Source organism: Mauremys reevesii, linkage group 7 (genome assembly GCF_016161935.1).
Source record: "Mauremys reevesii isolate NIE-2019 linkage group 7, ASM1616193v1, whole genome shotgun sequence".
Taxonomy (NCBI): domain Eukaryota; kingdom Metazoa; phylum Chordata; order Testudines; family Geoemydidae; genus Mauremys; species Mauremys reevesii.
This window is the reverse complement of record NC_052629.1, coordinates 40320786-40345068: the sequence shown is the minus strand read 5'-3', so window position 1 is coordinate 40345068 and position 24283 is coordinate 40320786. Positions and strand designations below refer to the sequence as shown.

Genomic DNA, 24283 nt, shown 5'->3' with positions numbered 1-24283 from the left:
AATTCACACTCCTTACTCTTTATTTTTCCTATTCCCTTTGGCTGCAGTTACCGTAGCTCCCTGGCTGCCAATATTTGCTCCTAGCCATTATGGTCTTGTGCCACATAGCACACTTAGGCTCCTCTGCCTGAACATGGCTGGTTGCTTTGAGTTAGGTCGTATTTTTAGAATATAGTTTTATCTGTTTGATTTCTCTGTGCGTTCTTGTTGTACCTGAACCTTCCCTCCAAATCAGAACCTGAATGCAAACCCCAAATCCTCCCCCCAACTCCTATTCCTTGCTATTCAAGCTTCTTCAAGAGCAGTTTATTAAGCAATCGTGCTCCAGCCCATATACGCTAATATTCATTTATGGAGCCACAGCCAACAATTTTCTGTATTGAGTGCAATCCCCTTTCTTCTTTTGTCAGAGTGGGGCCCAGCCTGATCATTAAAAATATAAGCGTGAGTGGACAAATGCTGGTGGGAACTCCAGAGGAGAAAGCAAAATGACACCCTTTATGTGACAATGTTCCCCATGAAATCTCCTTAAAGGGATTAAAGATGCACGCACACATATAACAAAAAATCCTCATATAATGAACAGGATGAAGTTCCTGCCCCACTGGGGGAAGGGTATGAAGGGGGAAAAAAGCTGACAACCTTCCATCCTTTCACCTCCCAGCATGGGCCATTCTCATCCCACCACCTTTCAGAAATTCAGAAGGATTTAGAGGGATGGCCAAATCCCACTGCTATGATATGAACCCTGGTAGCAGCAGCAGATGGTGAATGGGATGGTGATGCTGGGGTAAAAGGAGGAAACAACTCCTTTGCATTATTCTTTAATCCTAAAATCACGTTTCCCATGTCTCGGCTTTAGAATCTCAGAGTCCCAGTCTTAATTGGTTAATTCCCTCTTCATGAGCTCAAAGGAATGACAACAGATTGAAAAGCAAAGCTGGGTACAAAGCACTTCCTCTCCTCTGTCCCTCAAATAGTGTTAGATATAGTCTTAATTCCCACCCCCAAGAACCCTACACCATACAGTGCCTTTCTCACACAAACTGTATAGTCACTGAAAATGCTAAATGTTTTAATAACAGGAATTCTAATATTATTTTTCCCACAGGCAACAAACTTTACAAAGTAGGAGCTTTAAAACAATACAGATAATCAAATACTTATCTCTAGATGACAACATTCTGGACATATATAGGGATGTATACATAGCTAATTTATCTCTGTTATATAATTAACTTTATACTAAGTTCTTTGTTGGAGAAAATGCTTTAAAAGAGGCTGGTAAGAGGAAGACAATTGTGGGAGAAGAAGGAAATGGAAGGAAGATGAGAAAGAGGGATATGTACTACCAGATATTCCACACTATTATTCTTGGAGGATCATGCTGTAAGACAAGTGAGCCACGGAGCTGCTGGGGGCACTGTTGTAAATCTGGCTCTAATTGTGTAATACGTGCATGCACGGAAAATTTAAATTTGTAGCTACACAGTACTGGCAAAGATGCTGAGGGTGATCACATCTCAAGCTTCTGTGTGTAAGTTGGTCAATCATCTTTGGGGCTCAGAGAGGACTTTCCCCCTCATATTCAGCACTGCACAATTTTTCAGGGACATTATGGGAGCATTGAGAACAATGGGATTCGTGAGGTGCTGAGCTCTTTTGAAAATATGACTGACTCCTGTACAGACCCATGGAAGATGAGCATGACCTATAACAGTCTCACAAATCCTGTTGCAAGAGGAATTTCCAGGACTGAGTTTATATTATCAGAGGTCATAGTCAATATTCATAACTATTTCACAGTCTGATAGAGTTTAAGGCCAGAAGAGACCATTAGATCATCTAATCTGACCTCCTGTCTATCCTGATTTCTCCATGAGCTACAAAACATCCGGGATTTTTAAGTGTCAGTAGTTGTTCCTCGTCCATTTACTACTTGCTCCCATGGAGTCCCTTGTGCAGTGTCAAACAGGTAGAAAAAAATTAACAATGTTTTCTCTCCAAATCATCTGGTTTTGGAGTTCCTCCAAATTTTGTTTTTCACAAAATTTCAAAAGTCCAACTTTTCTTCCACCACAGATCAGTTTTCAAAATCCATTTGTAGCTTGAAATTTTGTGTTTTCCAAATTTTCCACAGATGTACAATGGTGGTCATCTCTGGTACTTTTAGCTTTTCAGTATTTAAGTAACTCAGCTGTCTAAAAAGAAAATCATCCACACTCCCCAAATAAACACACACACACACACACACACACACACACACACACACACACACACACACACACACACACACACACAAAGAGGAATCCGTCAGAACAGCACAAAGAGGCAATCAAATCAGGGGAGGTAAGGTGTTTCATCTAACTCCCAAAGCCAAACAAAAATCCACCACCCTACTTTTTCCCATTATCTGCAACTTAAATAAAGTAAATAAGCAAGTGACTACCGATTTATCAGTAAGTTTGATCTGGGAGTGAATTCATAATAAAGGGTATGCCTGGTGCAATTTCAAGCTGCCTGCAGTGTCCATCAGTTGGCCAATGGATCATGATAAAGAAGACACTGACAGAACCTTAACAGCAGCAGTGCTGTACTAAGCTCAGCAAATGCCAGGCTGACAATAAAGCCTATGGACTATACATGACAACCTCCCAACTCCTCCCTCTTATGGCTCCATTTACTTCCAAAACCAGCATTTGGGACACTGGATAATCAGGACACCTCGTTAATGCCAAATGGTAACTGTTACAGATTGAACCTGGCTCAGTGTGAGAATCTGATGGGAAGGATTTTCCCCCTCTAATCAGATTAAGGTGGCAGGAACTAGTGGGCCCTCCTAATGAAAAGCCAACAGGCTCACAGAGAGCAGCCTAAATTCCTTAAGCAGAGGATCATGTGGGAAAATAGCTTTTTTCTTCCCAAGCTCTGGAAAGCCCAATGCTGGGGAGTTTATTTGGTGAAGTTTCTCAGAGCCTTCTCTCTCTCCCTCTGTTTGGATTTCTGTAGTGCAGTTTCAGAGCCTCCAGCCTGTTTGTCTTGGAATGCATGACACACTCATTCAACGAGTCATAGCAAATATATTGGGCCTGATTCTCAGGTCTGGCTGATACTGGCTGAGATGAAGATACTGGTCCTGATTCTCAAAACTGCTCTGGTCAGGAGCCAGCTTAAACTGCCAGCTGAGGATTCCCCTGACCTGAAGAAAACCCCTGCTGGCATAAAGCATAGCTGATACTATGTTACACCCTCACAGCATAGGCTGGCCAAAAGGGAGCGTGGCCAGGATGAGACGGTGCCTCTGTACTCCAGCAATCCCCAGCGGCTGCAATAGCCCTGGACTGTTGGCTGCCTGGTGCAATTCAAAGCAGCCCAGAGTGGCCCCCCAGCTGGCCACAAGATCATGGTTTAATCTTAATTTTCCTTGCTGAATAATTATCTCAGCTTCACTGACCTTGAAACAGGACCTCTGGGTACTTTGAGATATGGATTGGAAGGTTGTCTACTTTCACTGTTTCTTTGGTAAGTGCTTCTGTGTCCTGTGCTGAAATAGTGTTTGGAACTTCTAATATGATTCCTTCTTGGTGAAACATCCTTACTATAGCAATAGGACACGAAGGCACCAGCAACGGACGTATCTATCGCTGTCACAAAAAGCTTGTACTGCATCAGGACACCAGCCCTTTTTAGACTGACACCTACAAGCCCTGCAATAAAATTATGTCACTCACTTCAGCAATGAGGCTCCAAGAAGTAACTGCTAACGGGTGCATCACAGGAAAGGAGAATGCACCTTACCACCATTACAACCTCCAGAATTAATAGCTGTTTGAAGAAGAGAGTCTCATGCTGGTAAAGCCATCAGGAATAAAGTACTGGCATGTTTATGCACCTCTATCTTACAGAGAGGCTCTTTACATATCACGCATATCTCTCCCAGCACAAGACAAGGAAAGATATTTTTTGAGTAGAGAAACGAAGGCACACACTGCAAATCAAAAGTAAAATGGATTTGGGAACAGCTTTCCTGAAGAGACACTGCTCACATTGCCAATGTGAGACTATCAATTAAAAACAAAACAAAACTTCTTCTAAAGGTTCCCTGACAAACCAAGCTGGATAGAAAATGGCATGTGCACAGCCTTGTGGGGACTGTGGACCTGTTACAACACAAATCACAGCAATTTCCTGCCTTCATCCTCCTCTAAAAATATAGTTCCATTCTACTTAACACGGCTGATGGGCTAACAGCCCAGTGCAGCCTGGCTGCTGGTGTTACGCTTCCTCTATTGTACTCTTTTGCCAGGGGTAGTCCCATTAGACATATTACTGCAACCTGATTGGCTTTCTATTTTGCACTGGTGATGTGCCATTATCATTACAGCCCAATCGTGCAAAGGTACAGTAACTCCTCACTTAACGTTGTAGTTATATTCCTGAAAAATGCTACTTTAAGCTAAATGATGTTAAGCGAATCCAATTTCCCCATAAGAATTAGTGTAAATGGGCGGGAGAGACACCTGAATTGCCCAGCCCTTGATAGCCTTCTGGGCAGCTGCCACACAGGGAACTTAGGGAAACTGATATGGGGGCTGCCAGTCCACCCTGGTTCCAAGCCCCCACCAACTAGCTGCAACGGGCTGCTCTCCCTGCAAGCAGTGGGCAAAGCAGGCGGCTGCCAAACAACATTATAAGAGAGCATTGCGCAATTTTAAATGACAATGTTCTCTAATTGATCAGCAACGTAACAACAAAACAACGTTAACCGGGATGACGTTAAGTGAAGAGTTACTGTACACAATATGAACCAGCTTTTGCAGGGAAAGGGGATCAACCAGCCAACTGACATTTAAAAAACAAATTGCATATATATGAATATTGACAAATTATTTTTGTTTACCTTTGCAAGCTCAACATACTTCCAAATGGATGAGGAATGGGTTAAACCAGTGTTTATGTACAGCAATGAACAATTTGTTCACCAGATGAAACTGTAGTTCAACAAGCATTCGTACAACAGTGTTCTTGGAAAAGAGAAAGTATTTGCCTTCATTTCCAAGCAGAGCCACAGATGTTAGCAATTCCACCCTCCCCACACATACTTCTGATGCACTCCCACAGAAGGACACAACCACACAGCTCTCACAAAGCCCTGCAGAAACCCCCACGGCATGCTCCTGACTGCAGCATCCAGATACAAACCTCAGTTCCCCCAGTGTGAGCTCCTCCAGGCAGAAGTCGCATTGTTCTTACAGTACTCAGTTGTCCACAACAACAGCTTAATTAGCCTTCTGACAGTGTCTTAAAAGGTAGTGTCTCTTTCTTCTTAGTGCAGGTTGTTAACCAAGCGTGACCTCTGGCAGGAAAGGTCTTAGGGACATTTCTCTTGTTGGTCAGACCACTGGTGCCTCAGGGACCTGACTGGGTTGCAATATGGAACTGAGCTCACCCAGAGGTCAGGGATGTTATCTCAGAGTCACAGATCAGTGGCAACAAATTAGCAATCTGTGAATGATGGCATTTGGGGTGACAGTTCCCTGATGCGTTCAGCCAGGGTAGTGTCGTCAGTAAAGGAGATGAACACAGTTAACAATACAGTGTCAGACCCCTACAAACTGCCCTGGCCCAAAGACTCTGCATAAGGGACAGAAGCAGAGAGGGGAGGGGTGTGGTGGGGAGTTGCTCCTCAGTGGCTGAGAATAGCTCACTACTGTGAAAGGGCAAAACAGTGGTTGAGCGGTCTTTGACCCTGCACTAGGCTGAAGCAGCACTGAAAGAACCCTGATCCTGAGCTGGGAATTGCTGGTATAAATAAATATAATTCTGTTTATATGTTATAAGAAGTACTACTTAGGCTATGAACTTTCAGAATCAGGATCTGGGCAAAAACTAAAGATGGTTTATGTCTGAATACACCTCCATTACATAAGGGTTGAGTAGACATCTGGCAATAGATTTTTCAAAATATTTGTGGCAAGTTAGCTCCTGCATCTCAGTTTAAAAGCACCAGTGGGTAGAAATCCCTAACAAACACCTTGAATAAATGGCCCCGTCCTCCTCCACTGGCCTAAAATACCTTGAGATTCTTGGGGTTACGCCCTCCCAAGAGCTGTGATGATTCTAAATTTTGCAAAAATTTCTTGATGAGCTTCTGAATTCATTGCTCGTCTAACCCCTTTACCTAGGATATATTTAGATTTTAAAACTCCAGGAGTTTTGGCTCTCATCTGAGCCTGCCTCACTCTTTCTAGTTAGTCATACCGCACTCCAGCCTTGCCATGGTTGAGCTACCAGCTCGTTAAATCCTCCCTTGTTACAGTCCTGATGGCACACCAGCCAAGCCTCTCCGCTTTCGCCTCGCCTTGAACGAATGGGATTAGTACTCAATTGTGTGGTCTTGGTCAGGTTGTGATTTATAGACGCTGGCATCATCCTCTTGCGCACTCCTTCCCAACGAACCCCTAAGCATCCTCCTATCCCGTGTCCTCCAGAACACAAAGCACAGACTATGCGGCTGAAGTGCACATTACACTAACATGTTTTCAGTTAAAAAAAGGAAAAACAGAAAACTATTATAGAGGAATGTTACCATCCAGCACACTCTTGTGTTCCCTCCGCAGTGCCAGGACAGTCTCGTCAGTGCTATGACCTGTCTTCTCACTATGACTATATTGTGTAATTCTCATGCCACACTTGGCTCACCAAGTACATTTTAAAACCTTTTTCTGCTGAATTCAGTACTTTAGGGAATTACTACAACAGTATGTAAAAGGGAAGCAAGGAGGTAATGTGGAAAACTCCACACCAAGACACCTTCCCCCCCTCCCCCTATATACATCCTGTAGCCCTTTGTGACATCATGACATGGTGGGGGACTGGCTTGAAGAGAAGGCTCAGAGGGGTCCCAGACAATGATGGATAACCAGCGGGTGAGTCCATTAAACTGTGAGTATCGCCCACTGAGTGCAAGAGATGCGTCAGAGCCAGAAGCAAGAAAATAAAAAAGAAAAAGACCTCCTTGAAGGGAAATGCTTTGGTAAACTATTCATTTAGCATATTACCCAATGGGGTCATGTTTTCCCCTTTTATTGATCTTTTCTTTCAAACTCATTAAACTCACAAACGGGCCCTTTATTTCAAAAGACAGCTGTCCCTCTTTCACTCAGATAGCATCCTGAACATTCACACAGTGAAAAGCACTCCCCGCTGCGTATAAACCATGAAATGTGTTTGAAAATAAAGCTTTTGATTAAAACTGACAATTCTGAGCTTCCCATGCTGTCCCCCAAGCTGAAAAAAATGACATCATCTGTGACACCAGCAGTGTGGGGAGAGACAGGTGTTAGAGCATGTAACCCCTTCCCCGCCTGATTTCAGAACAATTTAACAAACAATTCAACGGGGCAAATTTTCGAAGGGGCCTCACTGCAACCTCTGTTCATGAACAGATAAGAAACTTACTTGCATTTACAATTCTTGTGCATGCAAATGACAGGATTTAGGTACATGAAACCAATTTGCACAGTCAAACTGTGTTTTACAGATGTGACAGAACAAAAGAAACACAGAGACAAAGTCAAGGGCCCCCTGATAAATTGGCTTTTAAGGTTTCAGAGAAATATTAAAAATATTTTAGTCTCATCCAGGCTCTGACATTCATTGATGTCTCCTCAGGAAGAGAAGTGCATTCAGCCAACTAAAATGATCATTTTAACTGAAAATGTTATTTTAAAAAATCATGAAAGCTGCCCTGAGGATTCCACCTCCATTAAGCAAACCTCTCAAGACACCACTTTAAAGTAGCTCCAGTGTTTGCAGTAGTTAAAAGCCATCTGACCTTTTGTTAAAGAACAAGTAAACATCGTCTGCTGGTCTCTTTGGGGGTTGCTTAATAAGATCTCATTATAGAATCCTCACGTTAAATCCAGTGAGAAGCATGTGGACTTTCAGGCAAACCTGGATATTATTAGCTTAAAGTTGAAATGCAGAGCTCTCATAAAAGTGTAGTAAGCAATGTAAAGTCCCTGATCAGTTACAGGATCTTTGACTGGGCAATTACACCTTACATGAATTATCTGGAAATTGGATCTTCCCACATATGCTGAATCTATCAAATTCCATGATCAAGATTCAAGATTTCCTCTGCAACAGCTGAAGACAACACAGATACCCAGCCTTCTCAAGCTATTCCCAGCTCTATCATCAACTGCTACTGGGGAAAAATGGAATCCCAAACTCAGGTTCTGTCAGGTAAGTAATGAAGGAACTGGATTTTCACCACTCTGCTTCACCGCTTTGTTAGCTTCCTTCTCTCTCACTCTCACCTTCATACCTTCTTCGATGTTCCCCTCCCCCACGTGCCTGGAATACCCTTTCTAGTCCAGTACACCTCATACTTAGCCTTCTTTTTATTCAAGTCTCTGTCTGAAAAACTCATTTCCCCTATAAAGCTCATAATGCTAAACCATACCTGTAAAACACAGCCCCAAACCTTTCCTCAAATAAAAACAAACACAGAGTAAAATGATATAATAGTGAACACTCCAAGGCCCTGATCCTGCAAACATTAACCACATTTTTGCATATGCTAGTCTAAACTTAGTCTAAAGTGAACTCAATGGGATTATTCACATGCATAAAGCTAAATAAGTACATAAGAGTTTGCAGAATAAGGGCCTAAATTACCACCATGCTGAGGGGCTCTTAGTGAATTTTTGAGTTTTATCTTTGTCTGACTATTTACCCTCTAAGCCAGGGGTTCTCAAACTGGGGGTCGGGACCCCGCAGGGGATTGCGAGATTATTACATGGGGGGTCACGAGCTGTCAACCTCCACCCCAAATCCCACTTGCCTCCAGCATTTATAATGGTGGTAAATATATTAAAAAGTGTGTTTAATTTATCAGGGGGGATCACACTTAGAGGCTTGCTTGTGAAAGAGGTTACCAGTAAAAAAGTTTGAGACCCACTGCTCTAAGCGTGGGGGCAGGAGCCTCATATTTCTTTGTGTCTTGTGCAGCATTGAACAAACCCTTGGTGCTTAATAAATAAATCAGGAGAATGCACAAGAATAAAAAATTTCACATACTTTGTTTTAAAATTTAAATCTCGCTGTAATTTTAAGCCCACTTGTATATTTGGGGATGGCAACAGTGTTAAAAAATAATGCAAGATAGCAATGGAGGATGATAATGCCAGTTAGGTATGCTTAAGGAACTGCACAGTACAGTAGGTTCACAATAATCTATCCATGTTAGAACTATGTTTATTGCAATTAACAGAAAAGAATTACCATGAAGCATTACTATTTCTTTATCATTATACTGATATGCCTTAAAACTCAGACTTCAGGAGGTAAATAGCGAGCAGGTGTGTTAGGAATTTAGCTAGCTGATTGACTCACACTGACATTAATGGGAGACATACAAGTAAATCCTTACATCTCACACTGATAATTTACCCGTAGCCTGACTGGCACCATAGCAGTTGCATAGCAGAGGGTAAATAGTCAGTTGCAATGCACCATAGCAATGCAGTTGCAGTTAATGCTGTTTTGGTTTCTACATTTTAAAAAGTCTTCATAGATTTGTCACTTCAGAACTGGTCATGCCTGCATAACGTTTTCCATGACCCTGCAGAAAAGAATTGAAACAGGGAGGAAGGGAAAATGCATGAAAGGAAGAATAGCTGTTTTCATTCTCCAGTTTCCAACTGTACAGATACCACTCAGTATATCTCAGCTGGTCCACCTGACATCATTTGGGAACCCCGTTATAAGAACTAGGGCTTTGAGCACAGAATCCATGTCTCTAACTTCCAGACACCAAAGCAGCGAACGAGAAAGCAGGAAAGACAACAGGGTTAGAAGGAATTTCTCTTCAGGCCCCATCTGGTGCACAGACACTGCATCTACTCTGTTCTAGCATGAGACATTCAGCCAGGGAAGGAATGAGGAAGGGAAATAAAGACTGAGGGAGGAGGAGGGAGAGAGAGAGAGATGACTGCTCATATTTGTGACGACTGCTCATATCTGCAGCTATTTAGGTGCCAAATGCTCAACAGCGCAAATGCTTTGAACGATTAGTAGTAAAATAAATACTGGTCTTCCAGGTCAACCAGCTCTTTTGGAATATGCAAATCTTTCTTTTTTGTTAATAAATGGTTAAAGGAAAACTCTTACAGGTCAGTAGTAGGGAAGCTCTGGAGGAGGGTTCAGGGGAAACCAGGAGAGGCTACTCAGAACTGATGGAGAGGAGCTGAGGATTGCCAAAGAGGAGCTACGAAATGAGGGAGAAGCTCCTGATTTTCATCATGAATAGCTGCTCTTTGAGCACAATTTTCAAAAGCAACTAAGTGACATAGGAGCCTCTGAAAATTTTATCCTTTGCTAACATGAAGCAATAATTAAAAAAAACGAAATGCAATAGGCCCTTCTCTGTTCACTCCGGAAAAACAGTTTTCACAGCATTTCCTGGGATTTGGGGGACAGTTTTCAGGGAGGTGCAAAAGGAGGTGACATTTCTGTCTCTCCATCCCTCTTGGGAACATCCAAAACAAATAGGACATTCTCGGTCTGTCTTTGCTGAAGAAGGTAATGTGAATGAACCCCACACTTTTGTTCTCTCCCTTTCTCCCAACCCACCAACCCAAGTTCAGTGCCCCTCAGTCAAACAGGTATTCTGGACAGTAGCCATCATCCACAAGGCCTCTATAGGGATTTTCATACAGAGCTTTTTGTTTAGGTCATAAGCCCCCAGCTCCAGCCTGTCAAGAGTTCTGCAAAACCATGAATTGTTTATATACTTGCAGAGACAGACAACACCATTCTTGCTAATATTTCCCTGCAGTGAGGACAGTGTCAGTAGAGCAGTGTTTCCCAACCAGTGTGCCATCAGACCCAAACAGGTGTGCCACGGAATTTTCTGAAAAACTACATGTGAGAACAAAAAACCTCTTCCCTTTTATTTTAATTAGTGTCAGAGCCAGATCACATTCTGGACTTTTCCTCTGCGGGATGAGGCCCCTTTCAAATATTATGCATGCATCACGTTCCATTCCCCAAAGTGAGGTTAAGAGGGATAAACGGTAAACAAAGATGACGTGCCCTGATGAATGCAATGCGCCTTTGATGATGATGCACACAAAAAAAAACATACAAGTCAAGCCTAAGTTTTATATTTACATTTGACTTGTGGTAAAAGCCAGAATGAGCCAGATCCGGGATTGCATGATAATTAATTACATTGCATTTAAAAATGGCGGAGAAAGTTACACACGCTTGGGAAGACTATTTTGGGAATGAGAAGAAATGATTAATTATTAACTGCTTGTCATCCCAAAATATTATTCTCAAGTGCGGGTCACTTTCTCCACTGAGCATGCGTTTGTCCAGAGTTCTTATATTTAGCTTTAACGTTAGTTTCCACTGTTGAAAATGTTAATTCTGGCACAAAAGACAGGTCGCGATCTAACATTAGCCGCCATGGTTGTTTTGATTTTAACACTACTAGCCTCATTCTGGATTGGCTCATAAATATTCATGAGATAAAATTAAGAGTGGCCTATGATAGATGCAACATTATACTATGGTTATATGAACTTGACATTACGGGAGTCAGGTGGTGGTTAGTACATTTTTCAAATCTTACAAATCTCAAAAGTTACAGTGGTGAATTCTGAATTTATGATCCCACAAATGGACAAATATTCAAAGAAATATTCAAAGCAATTTCACATCTACTTGCGGTGATGAAGCTGAACCTAAAACTAAGAAAGTGAAAGTGGTGAACTGACACTTCTGCGAGAGTTATCCTCAATATGGGGAACCATCTTGCACTCTTCCACATTGTCTCATGTGCAGGGAGAAACTCTCAAACAATGCCACGGGGCCAAATAAGTTAAAACAACACCTTACAAGCAAACATTCATCCTTTGCCAAGAAGGACACACTTTGTTTTACGCATTTGAGGGACCAGAATGAGAAGCAAGCATGACCGATGATAGACTGTGCAACTGTTTCTGACAAAGCACTGGAAGCAAGCTGCATGGCTGCTGAGCTTGTAGCAAAGGCAAAAAAGCCACATACAATCAGAGAGACATTACTTTTACCAGCATGCAAAGAAATTGTGAGAGTAATGTTAGGTGCACATGCAGTCAAGGAAATTGAAAAAGTTCCCCTTTCAGATAACAAGATAAGTCACTGCATTGATGTCATCAGGTGATATTAAGATGGCGCTCAAAGAAAAATTAAAACTAAGTGGAAAATTTGCATTGCAGCTTGACGAATCAACAGGTATCAGTGGCCATGCTCAACTCTTGGCTAATGTAAGGTAAGTTGATGGAGATAGTATCAAAGACATTTTTTTATTTTGCAAAGAACTGCCAGGTCATGTGACTGGAGAGGATATATTCAGTGTGACAACAGCCTACCTTGAAGAAGGAGAACTTCACTGGAAAAATTGTATCAGTGTTTGCACCAATGGGGCAACCTGCATGACTGGCAAAGTGAAGGGGTTTGTAAGCAAGGCCAGGGAACAAAACCCAAATGTGTGGGTGATGCATTGTTTCCTGAACCATGAAATTCTTGTCACCAAAACACTGCCAGAAGAAATGTCTTCAGTGTTAGATGGAGCAGTAAAAATAATGAACTTTATAAAATCACGGGCCTAAATATCACGCATTTTCTCCTTGCTGTATAAAGAAACAGAAACAGAGCACCAGAGTTTACTTTTCTACACTGAAGTACACTGGCTTTCCCATGGAAAAGTTCTCTCATGCTTGTCTGAGCTGAGAGAGGAGATCATAATGGTCCTGAACTCAGATAAATCAATGTACACGGACTTGATTGCTTATGTGGCATGGGCTGTAAAGCTTGCCTACCTGTCTGATATATTCTGCCACCTTAATGAGCTGAACAGGAAAATGCAAGGTAGAAATGAGCATCTTCTCTCCAACATGGATAAACTACATGGGTTTAGGTCTAAGTTAGCCCTCTGGCATGAAAAAGTAGCAAAAGGAACAATAGAAATGTTCCCCTTGGCAAATGCAGCAGATCCTGCTGGCAATATTTCGGTCAATGTCATTTCTGAGCATTTGGAAAGTCTGGAATTAAAATTCAGTTAATATTTTCCTTCAATTAATAGAGAAGATTTTGACTGGTCCAAGATCCTTACAGCGCCTAAGAATGTTACAATAACGGCTCAAGGTCAGCTTGCTGAATTAAGGATGGACGACGTTTTGAAAATAAAGCTTTATGATACGCCGTGGGAGTCTTTCTGGTTGAAGGTGGGAGGAGAATATCCTGTAATCTCTGACCACAGTATCTCCATTCTGTTGCCCTTTTCAACCTGTGCAAGTTACATTTTTCAAGCCTGACTTACATCAAGAACAACCAAAGAGAGCAGTTGAGGTCAGTGAAGCAAGAGTTCAGAGTGGCACTGATAACATTTCCTCCCAAGGCTAAATGACTCTGCGCATCAAGACAAGCTCAGGTGTCTCGTTCAAAGCTTTTTGTTATTTTTAATTCTTGAATATATTCATCACAGACTGTGAATCACAGCGTGCATCGAATTCAGGGTAGCATTTCAGAGATCCATTCTGTGTCAGGTGGTGCTAGGCTTGCAATCTCTGGAGTCTGGCTTTTGCTGTTGCTCACTTCCAAAGCCATACAAAAGAAGAAATGGCTCAAAGATGAAAAGGTACTACTGTAAGTCTTGATGCATAATAATATCACTAGTTGACCTTTCTTGATTGGTACAACTTTTGTAGTATTTGTTGTTCACCATATAATAAAACAATTATTTTTTTATTTGATATCTTGTTGATGTGCATGTGTGAGTCGACTGAAAATATTTGTCACAATCTGTACAATGATGTTAGACTTTAATATGGTGGTGTGCCTCAAAATAATTAAAGGCAGCAAGATGTGCCATGGCAGAGAAAAAGTTGGGAACCACTGTAGTAAAGGGATAGTTCACTTGAGCTCTCTCCCATAACTATGCCTTGTCTGCACTCTCTCAAATACCGCAGCTCCAAAGCTGTCTTCCAGATCTAGGCTCACATATGGGGAAGAGAAGGAAAAATCTTCACCCCTTAAATAAAACAACTGAGTGAGACACTTAAACACCAGCCAGATGGCAACAAACACTGCCTACTTCCCCTTCCTGGGACTCCTAGGAACAAAAGAGGAACAGATTAGGAAGCTGTTTTGAGACACTCTGCACTGACAATGCACATACAGCTTGATGGTACAGTAGCACAACTGGGTTACGGTGAATTAAGAAAACCACAACCACCAATCAATACAGACCAGTAACATTATGGAGGACACTATACAGTCTTTTTAGCGTATGTGCAACATGCCACAACTGGCACGTGACCAGAATTCATCACTGAGTTTGGTCTGCTGGTTGAATCAATGGCTTCCCCGGCCCGGGCTGGGTACTGACGGGGAGTGCCACGTGAACACTGATCCATGCCCTAGTAGTATGCATTTTGCAGTGGTTGAGACAGTCACAGAGATGAGTATAAAACCATTTTTGCCGCATATCCACTTTTCATCATTTCAACTACATTTGTTAAGTGTCAAAGACAACCCTTCTCAAGGCTTGTTTTTCAGAACAATAGATTTGGGACATCACAATAAGTTTTGTGTCAGAAGACTGTGATGGCAAAACAGGGTGTAAGGGCTTCACTGCAGGACAGCCTACAGCTAGAAGGACACCCTAAACGCTGATCCAAATATCCAAGAAAGAGGGGGAAATTACACTAAAAATAAAACTGTCTTTTGTACACAGGCCCCTTCTGTCTCCTGTCTGACCCCAGTGTGAAAATTCCTCTTCAAAGTCCAGAAAGGAGAACCAACAGCCTTCATCAGGCAAATCCATCTCTCTTCCAAAGGCACACCGAAATATACCTGGATTACTTGACTTATTCATATTCAAAACTCAGCCAAACTGCTAGTGAATAAACTGGCTATAGAATTGCCACTATATGAAATCATACACACTGCATATGTAAACAAAGCAATGCTTTCAATAGTAATTATCATTACCAATTTCTATTTGCATTCACTCAATCCCTGCAACCTCCCACATCCCTTTTAGGACCAGTGCTTTATAAACAATAAAAGAAAAGAAAACCTCACTATGTTCATGAGTGTGAGGACATAATTCTGGACGTGTTCCTTCCCATGGAACCGCACAACTGTATCGTCCACGGCCAGCAAGACCTCAATGTTGTAGTCATCCTTCTTGGCGTGGCGTCTCTTCCGGTCCACTTCACCGAGCCGGTCTTCAATCAGGTCCAGTGAGTTTGGGAGCTCACCCACACTGAAGCTTGGAACTGAAGAGGTGAGAGGAAAGAGGTAATGGTGAGAGATTTCAAGGCTGCTTCATGCAAAACAATGTGGCTTTAGCAATGTTTCCTGGCTCTAATAGCTACCATATATACTTATTCATAAGCCAAATTTTTTTAGTAAAAAAAGGAAGCACCAGAGATGGGGGTCGGCTTATGAACAGGTATAGAGAGGGAGAGATGGGACACAGCCCCTCCCCGCAACTCAGGGCGCAAGGAGAGGCAGCACAGCCAGCAGAGCCAGAAGGGAAGAGGTGAGGCCAGAGTCTCTCCATTTCTGGCCACGCTGCTCTGCCCCCAGCCTCCGAAGCAGCTGCAGCTCCGGGGATGGCAGGCTGCAGCCCTGCCGCTCAGCCCCGCTCCCCAGAGCAGGCTGTGGTCGCGCCGCCTGGCCCGCCAGAGCACACTGTGGCCGTACCGCCAGGCCCAGCCCACTGGAACATGCTGCAGCCATGCCGCCCGGTCTGGCCCACCGGAGCAGGCTGCAGCCGCGCTGCCCAGCCTGCCGGAGCAGCTCCAGCCAGGCCAGAGACATCCTCCCCTGGCCCTCCCCAGATAAGGTGGGAAGGGATGGGATGGGGAGAGTTTGGAGGTTCCAGGCTAGGGATGGGGTCATGTGGGGCGTGGTCACAGGGGTTACTCTCCTGACTCCCAACTTCTCCCCCACAAAACATTTCCCCACCAGTTGCTGTCCTGGCCCGTAAGGGTAGGCAGCTGGCGCGCCGGGACACTTTGTTTACTTAGGTTTACCTCCGTGCCTGCGGACGCTTGAGGTAAACAAACCATCTCGGCCCACCAGCGGCTTATCCTGATGGCCCGGGAGCCAAAGTTTGCTGACCCCTGAATTATAGGGTCGGCTTATGAATGGGTTATAAAAATTTTCCATTTTTACTTATGCATCTTGGGGTGGGGGTCAGCTTATAAACGCACCAGCTTATGATCGAGTATATATGGAACTTGTCTGTTTTCTTATATGCATCTGTCATCTGTCAGTATCAATGCCTATAAAATACCTGCCTACTCCCTGTATTGATTCGCACCCCCCTACCCTCCAGCCCTGCAGTGGCCAGTGAAGGAGAAGAGAGCCCTATGTTTGTTCCAGTTCCCTCTCCTCCTCCTGAAGGTTCTGGAAGGAAAGACACAGTTTTGTCAGCCTGAGGAATAAAGAAGTGCCTGGTGGCTGTTTAGCAACAGAGCTGCAGTGTCTGGTTTTTTATTCCATTTAAGGAGAAGGTGCATGTGTGCTCCAGTTTTTATTCACTGGGGAACTGGAATGCAGTTTTGGCTCCAAGGCCCAGAACCAGCCATTTCTAATGTCAGCTTTCTCTGGCAGTCACGACTTCTCCAAGCCCAAAGGACTGCTCATCCTGGGTGCCAAGAGGAATGTCACTCTCCATGTCTGCATACACCTTGAGACCCCACACTGTGCCTACTCTCTCCCCACCTCTGCCAATAACCATGTGGCTATTTCAGATGCTTTCTATTTCTGCAGTGAAATGTTATCATCTCCCTGATGGGAAAACAGCAAGTCCAACATTCTGAATATTTTTTGGCTACTATCTTGCTTAAAATCTCTAATGAGAGCAATAAGAATGCACCTTCACCTTCACTGTTACTGTTCAGTGTTTGTATCCAGGATTAGGCCCCATTGTGCTAGGAGTTGTACAATACATATAAGAAGGACCATAGACAGGCAAGATATATAGAAGAACGCAGGAAAGCGAAAGGGGATGAGAAGAGTGATCAAAGGGAGACAAAAGGAAACAGAAAGTTAAGACCCAGATCCCCAAAGGCATAGGAAACAGGCAGCTAAATACCTTTGAGGAGCTGGGCCAAAATCCATCAGATGTCATTTCTGGAAGCAGCACCTCTTAGTGGCTACTGAGAGCAGGCATTGCCAACACCAGCAAGGATGAGTTAAGGATCCGGAGCATGTTTTATTTTAAAAGTGACTATCATGGTGGTGAAACGTACAAGACTAGACATCAAAGGGAGATGACTTCCAAGGATACTAACAGCATGGGAAGCAGGAACATTATCAGTCCCACTCTTCACTAAATTCAACACTCAAGCCAAAGATCTGAGTAAGTGCCCCCAAAATGAGTTTTAAGGGTTCTCTGAAGACAATAACAACTTACGGGGCAGCTGGGCAACCTCTCCACCCCCCAGGCCTCTTGATAGCCACGTGATTCTTTGATTCTTGTGCCCTATTTGGGAGCATGTCATCTAGCTAAATAAAGCTGGATGACATTAAGAGAATTCCATTGCTCCAAACAGTGAGTCACATAAAGCATCTCTCCCTTCTGGTGTAAGAGCTCTGATCTCCGCACAGCACATCTTGCAAGAATTTCTGTATTTGCCAATGAGGGGTTCGTTTTCAAGCAGACGGATGAAGACTGTGAGGCCCAAGCTGTGAAACTGTGTTTAACATTGATCAAGAACATTAAATGTAGCAAAAAAGCTAAGCTCTCACCACAACTCAGACTTTGGCCCCAGACCCCCATCCTACCACCTTTAAAATAACTTATCCAGTCACAATGTTTCAAGAAATTCCTTCTCTATTTTTATCCTCTCTCCTTTCTACAGAGCAAGCTTTGACAGACACATCACACATTTGCGCCAGAGTTGTCGATCCACTCTTACATGATGTCCTCATTGGCCAGGTGCCTGGTTATAGCATAGAATGTGCAGACAGATGGGAAAGACCAAACAAGAATGCAAGTAAGTAAACACAGCCAGTGGGCTTTGCCTCAGGTGATATATTCACTCTTCCTATGGTAAAGCCTTTCTTTTTAACGTGAATTTAGTGCTCGTGAAAGGTGTCTGACTGGCAGGTTTGATTACCCACCACATAGCCAACAAGTGATAGTGACTTGCAAGGCCTGATTCCCCCTTCCTCTGCACCCTGTGCTATTACTAGTGCAAAGTGGGGGTAACTTATTCCCATTCTGATGGGGTAGTGATTTACATCCACTTTGCAGTAGTGTAAATGATAAGACAAGGTGCAGGGTAATGGAATCAGACCAATTGAATCCACACAGGAAACAGTGATTTCTGGATGGCATCATCATCACCTGAGCATTCCAATCCTCCAGCCTCCTCTAAACAAGAACTAGTAACAAACATGAAAGGCTCCACCTCCAACCAACAGTCCCAATAAGTCATTTGTCACCTTTTCCTTGCCCCTATTGCTTCATGACTCTTTTCAAAAAAATTTTATGAGATATACTTAATCTTAAAGAGCAGCTGACATCACATGGGAGACTTTTAAAATCCCATTCTCTTCAGAGATAATTCTGCTCCCGGTATGTGCTGCATTTTTGGTGTGTTTCTTCACCTCCTTCTCTACTATTGAAGTACATAGGCTTGCTAATAGGATCTTTTCTTTGTTGGGATTTATTTGCTCCTGCCTTCATTCCATGCTGTGTTTGCAACAACACAACTTTTAGCTATGGAAATTAGTATGATGTTACAAGAAGGAAATAATGCTAAAGAACGTTAACTCTTAGTCAAACATATACAAAGTGCCAGTGCTTTACAAACTTTGGCCCTGATCCTATAAAAAACTTCTGCACGCACTTAACCTTATGCATGCAAGTAAAAAAGTCAGCAGGACTATTCATGTGTGTCAAGTTAAGCACATGCTTAAGTGTCAACAGGCTCAGGGCTATAAATAAGTCACGCCTCATGCCCAAAAGACCCAATAATCTAAAAAAGAGAAGACAAAACACACAGAAGACAAGACACAGGACAAAAGTTCAGGAAAAGGAAGATTTAGGGATTGTTATTTACATCCAGAAAAAATCAACACCTAGTTTCACTAAGTATATTCAATTAAAACAAAAACCTGCATCTACACATATGTCTTCAAATCAAAAAAGTTGCAAAATTACAAACAGAACCAGCCATTCTAACCTCAATTCACCCTTATCCCAACTGCACTTTACCCTGGTGCTTTTGATCATAAGATGTGAGATTGTCTATTTTATCCTTTCTTCTTGGCCTCGTCTCTTTATCTCAGTGCTAGGGAAACAAGTGTCTGACAGCAAAATCAATTTACTTTAAAGATAAGTCTCACCTTTTCTTGTTGCCACTAGGAGGGAAGAGGGAGAAAAAAATGAAATTTGAATCAGAACTTGGTTCCAAATGTTGCAATTATGGATTCTCTGGACAACAGACCAAACCATCCAATTATTTTACTTATAGGAAAAGCCTACAGAAAACACTAAACCTAACTAGTACCCTAGCCTCACTTCAAACTCTACGGCATTAACTCTCATTGGACCCCCTAACAGTAATCAATGCTGAATGTAAATCTGCCAAGAAGATAGTTGCCTCTGTTTAAGTGATCACTCAAGCAATTTTTCATCATTTTAAAGACTTTTTTTGTTCACTGTTGTTGATAACAATCCATTTAGGGGAGTTAAAACTGAAACTGGTTCCTTTCTGACAATTTTGTTTCCTCCAACACATTTGCCCAGGCTGGCTTGTTACTGCAGGGCAGGGGTAGGCAACTTGCGGCACGCAAGCTGATATTCAGTGGCGCTCACACTGCCCGGGTCCTGGCCACTGGTCTGGGGGGCTCTGCATTTTAATTTAATGTTAAATGAAGCTTCTTAAACATTTTAAAAACCTTATTTACTTTACATACAACAATAGTTTAGTTATATATTATAGACTTATAGAAAGAGACCTTCTAAAAACGTTAACATGTATTACTTGCACACAAAACCTTAAATTAGAGTGAATAAATGAAGACTCGGCACACAGCTTCTGAAAGGTTGCCGACCCCTGCTGTAGGGTTTCTCAGATATGGCTGGGCTGATGGCACTGATTATTTGTTTCTCTTTTTTTCTCACTCTTATTTTTTTTAAGGAAAAAGAGCAGACTTCTCTATGAAAAGTTAAATCATAAAGACAGGCACCCTGTAAGTAAACAGTAGGAAAAAATTAAGCAGGCATGATGTAGGCCTAACAACTAGACACTATCATTTACATATATTGTCATGATACTTAAGGCCCTAGAAAAGCAGGTGTAGAAATGTTGGATGGGGGCATCTCAAAGTGGATTGAACAAAGCTGACTCCACCCTCCTGATTCCGTAGCCCTTCACCTCTTTCTCCACAGCAGCCTGGATGGGAAATGCTCATGGCCTTTAGTTCTCCACACCCTGTAAATGATGACTCTCCCTGAGGGTAAATGGTGATCTATAGATATTGGAGACTAGAGTGATCTAGTCTGGGCTCCAGACAGTTACAGGGATCTCTCACCAGTTTTGCAAATATAACTGAATGAAAGTGAGACTGATTAAACCCATGAACCAGATAAGCTTTGCTATCCCCAGACACCAGCTCCACTGTCACACTGAGATAGAGGGATCCAGGGGGAGTAGTGCCTAGAACAAAGACTGGAAATCATGCGACCTAATTTCTAATCCCATCTCTGACAATGACCCCATGTGTCCTTGAGAAAGTCACTTAACTGTTTTTGTAACAAAACCTACTTTACAGGAGTACTGTGAGGCTTAATCAGTTACTGTTCATGAAGCACCCTGAGAGTTTCAGGTGGAAGGTATTATAGAAATGCAAAGTATTACTATTATCATTACTGGTTTCTTAAAACTGGTCTTCCAATAAAGACATCTTTACGGCATTATGACCAAGTATCAGATCTTTAATTGCATTGAAACCCGTACAGAATTCAAAAACATGCCTTATCATACTGAAGAGAATAAATGAACTCAGTGACAGCAGACTTCTCCATTTCAATGTTTATCCAGAGAGAGGAGACTTGGGGTTTTCTCTGTACCCAGTCACCTGCATTTTTATTTTTCTACAGATGAAACACATATCATTTCCATTCATTGGAACAAAATTATGGAGCCGATTCATCGCAAGGTACTTTCACTGGATTTAGGAGACTCTGGCTGCCAAATTCTCTGATGCTTTAGGGCATAAAGAGGCCATTAAGCTTAACTGAGCTCCAAAGGATTTTCACCAGGATTCCTCCCACTTCCCAGCACAGGTATCATGACTGAGCAAACAGCATGGCTAGCAGTGATTGTCAACTGCCAGAAAGCTCCCTGGGAGCTGTGGGTAGCCAAGCATAATCTAAGAAGCACCAAGGATGAATATACACCTGGTTCAGGGAAACACAAAGGTTGCTGAAAGGTCCCCTTATCAATCAGATTTTGTGCCCTAGCGCAGCTCAGCCAGAGTAAATGAAGCATGTGCATGCAGCATGTAGTAAAGTCACACACACAGAGTCCTACCTTCATTATGAAGATCCTTGTGTGATTCTGCTCTTTCCTGTCTGATGGCAGATCTGCGGTAGACCACGTGTGCCCTCCCATTCTCTTCCTTCTCCTGCTGCCCCTTCTCCAAAGGCTCAATGAAAAACTCACTACTGTCTGTTCGAATCAGGCCAGCCTAGAATGCACAAAACAGAAAGGGGAAAAGGAACAAAAGAAAGAATATATATATACACATTCACGGTACTGCTAAAAGAGTGCATTAAAGAGAACATGCAGACATGGAATCATAGGTTATTAGGGTTGGAAGGGACCTCAAAAGATCATCTAGTCCAACCCCCTGCTCAAAGCAGGACCAATCCCCAAATGGCCCCCCTCAAGGATTGAACTCACAACCCTGGGTTTAGCAGGCCAATGCTCAAACCACTGAGCTATCTTCCCCCCCCTGGAGTGAAAAGGAACCCCAGAGTACACAAGACCACCCCCATAACAGTGTGGACCAAGGCAATTTGCATTAAACTCTTTAACACTAGAGCATTACTGCTCACTACAAAAAAAGAAAAAAGAAAATGCAAAAGTCTCATGTGCAACAGCCAACTCCTAGAGTAAACTCGGATATTGTATTTAATTAATAAACTACCAACAATGACAGCTGATGATGGAAATCAGAATAATCTGAAGTCAGCAAATTCACTTTACTTATGACCTTAAATTCAAAGGTACACCCTTGCACATTCGTTAGCCTACCCTTCTCAGACCTCACGTTATTGCCAGAGACATTTTTGCCAATATTCATGGAATTTGGAAATTAACTGATGAGACTACTTGCACAGAAAGATATTACTCAACCATGAGTGTGGCAGTATTGGTCCCTTATGGCATAAGCTCTTTAGAGCTGGGACCAGTCTTCCGTGAATTTTCTCTGAAGAGGCTATTACACCTGTATGCGCTATAAAAGAAAATAAAATAAAATGTACATCAATAAAGAGAGAAATTTAGTGACATATTCAGTTGTTTCTACTCCAGAACACTGTCTTATGTTCCATGATAATTTACAAAAACATACTAACCCCTAAAGATTTGAATAATCCTTATGATACTGCCTTAGACCCCTTAGACATTTCTCAAAACCATTTTAAACACCTTTGCAATACTTAGAGTTGTTCACTCAAAACCGTGCAGAAATTCCCATTTCAGCCCCAATAAGGCAGATTTCCCCTCCTTGTATCTTCCATTGGCTCCCCTTTCTCCACCACATGAAGGGCAAGCTTGCTATCTCCATCTGTAGCCCTTTACAATTAAGCCCTGCCCTATCCATTTGATGCATTTTACCATAATGTCAACTTCCACCTGTTCTTTACCAACATACTAGCCTTTGTCATCTGCCAGTATGTTGCTTTCTCAAACACCTCCATGTTTCCTCTGATGCCACTCCTTATGAGTGGGAAAAACTCCCTGAAAAGAGCCACAAAGCCTCCACCTTATCTCCTTCAAATATCTCCTTAAAAGTACCTTTACTGTCATGTCTACAATACAGCTGGTTAGTTCAGCCCTCTTCCTATTGTACAATGACGTACTCACTTTACTGCTGTCTTGCCTTGGACAGCATCTTTGTATCATTCACATTTTGCATCTTGTCATATCCTAAGTCGCAAGTTCTTTGGGGCAGGGACTGTCCTACTATGTGTCTGTAGAGTGCCTAGTATAATGTAGCCCCAATCCTTAACTGGTGCCCTTAGGTGCTACTGCAATACAAATAATAATTTCCCTTTGTTTTCCATGCCCCATTATTCCCCTTACAGTAACATGCATAGGAACAACTCATCACTTTCCATGAAGGGCCTTCATCTGCAACCCTTCCATCAGTCCAAGTAGCAGTACTTCTTTGGGAGATTCAAGAGAGGTATCTATTCAAATCAAATCTGTTTTGCAAAACTGATTGACAATCTATCAGAGAAGACAGACTGAGTGGGCATCTTTTAGCTGTTTAATTTCCTTTGACTCTTGACCACCAGCTGTCATAAAAGGTCCCTCAACTTCTCCTTCTTGATGGAAAAGAGGAATGAATGAAAAAACAATTTCAAACTAAGCTCCTTATGTGGTTACAAAATCCCTTTTCTTTTGATCAGTTACAAGTGTTTCTATTTAACTCATCCACACCCTGGGATCCATCATCTATCATGCACTCCTGCTTTCAAACTCTAGCAACCCTCAAGGCCCTCCCCAAAGAGGAGATGCTGAGGACAAAGAGGGAAATCAGCCATTCTACCAAACATATTAATTCCACTCACAGCTACAAGAGGATGATCATCGTTGGCCATGAAGCCTTTTGAGAACATTGGATTAAAACCACTTTATAAATACAAAGTATTATGACTAGTAATATCTTCCAGACAAGGGAAAGGATGTATGAAATAACAAATGTTATTAGAAATGTTTTCTGGCTACCACCTGTTCTTCATTAGCATTAAGCGTCCATTAAATTTAGCTTGAAATTGACCAAATCAGTTATGCACTGAAACTCCAGCTGGCTAGGACCTTAGGCAATCAGAAGGAAATCACACACTGAGGGATGCCTAGTTTTAGAAAAAACAAGTACCACGGTCTAGCAGTCACCAAGTCCTTATATCATATCATTTTTACTTCATCCAGTGACCAAGAAGCAAGTTCTTTCACAACAC

General features: G+C 42.5%; 1 protein-coding gene across 2 annotated transcripts in view; it reads right to left on the bottom strand.

The window, feature by feature from the left end:
* Positions 1 to 24283, bottom strand: part of ADAMTS14 (ADAM metallopeptidase with thrombospondin type 1 motif 14) — a 106778-nt gene that overhangs the window by 62878 nt on the left and 19617 nt on the right. Inside the window, exons 3-5 of one of the 2 annotated variants that reach the window (XM_039482173.1) lie at positions 21624 to 21780; positions 19432 to 19446; positions 15145 to 15341 (exon numbers count right to left, since the gene is read on the bottom strand). In XM_039482173.1, the coding sequence (XP_039338107.1) occupies positions 15145 to 15341; positions 19432 to 19446; positions 21624 to 21780 (369 nt within the window). The remainder of the gene's footprint in view (positions 1 to 15144; positions 15342 to 19431; positions 19447 to 21623; positions 21781 to 24283) is intronic. The other variant, XM_039482174.1, reaches the window with a different exon arrangement.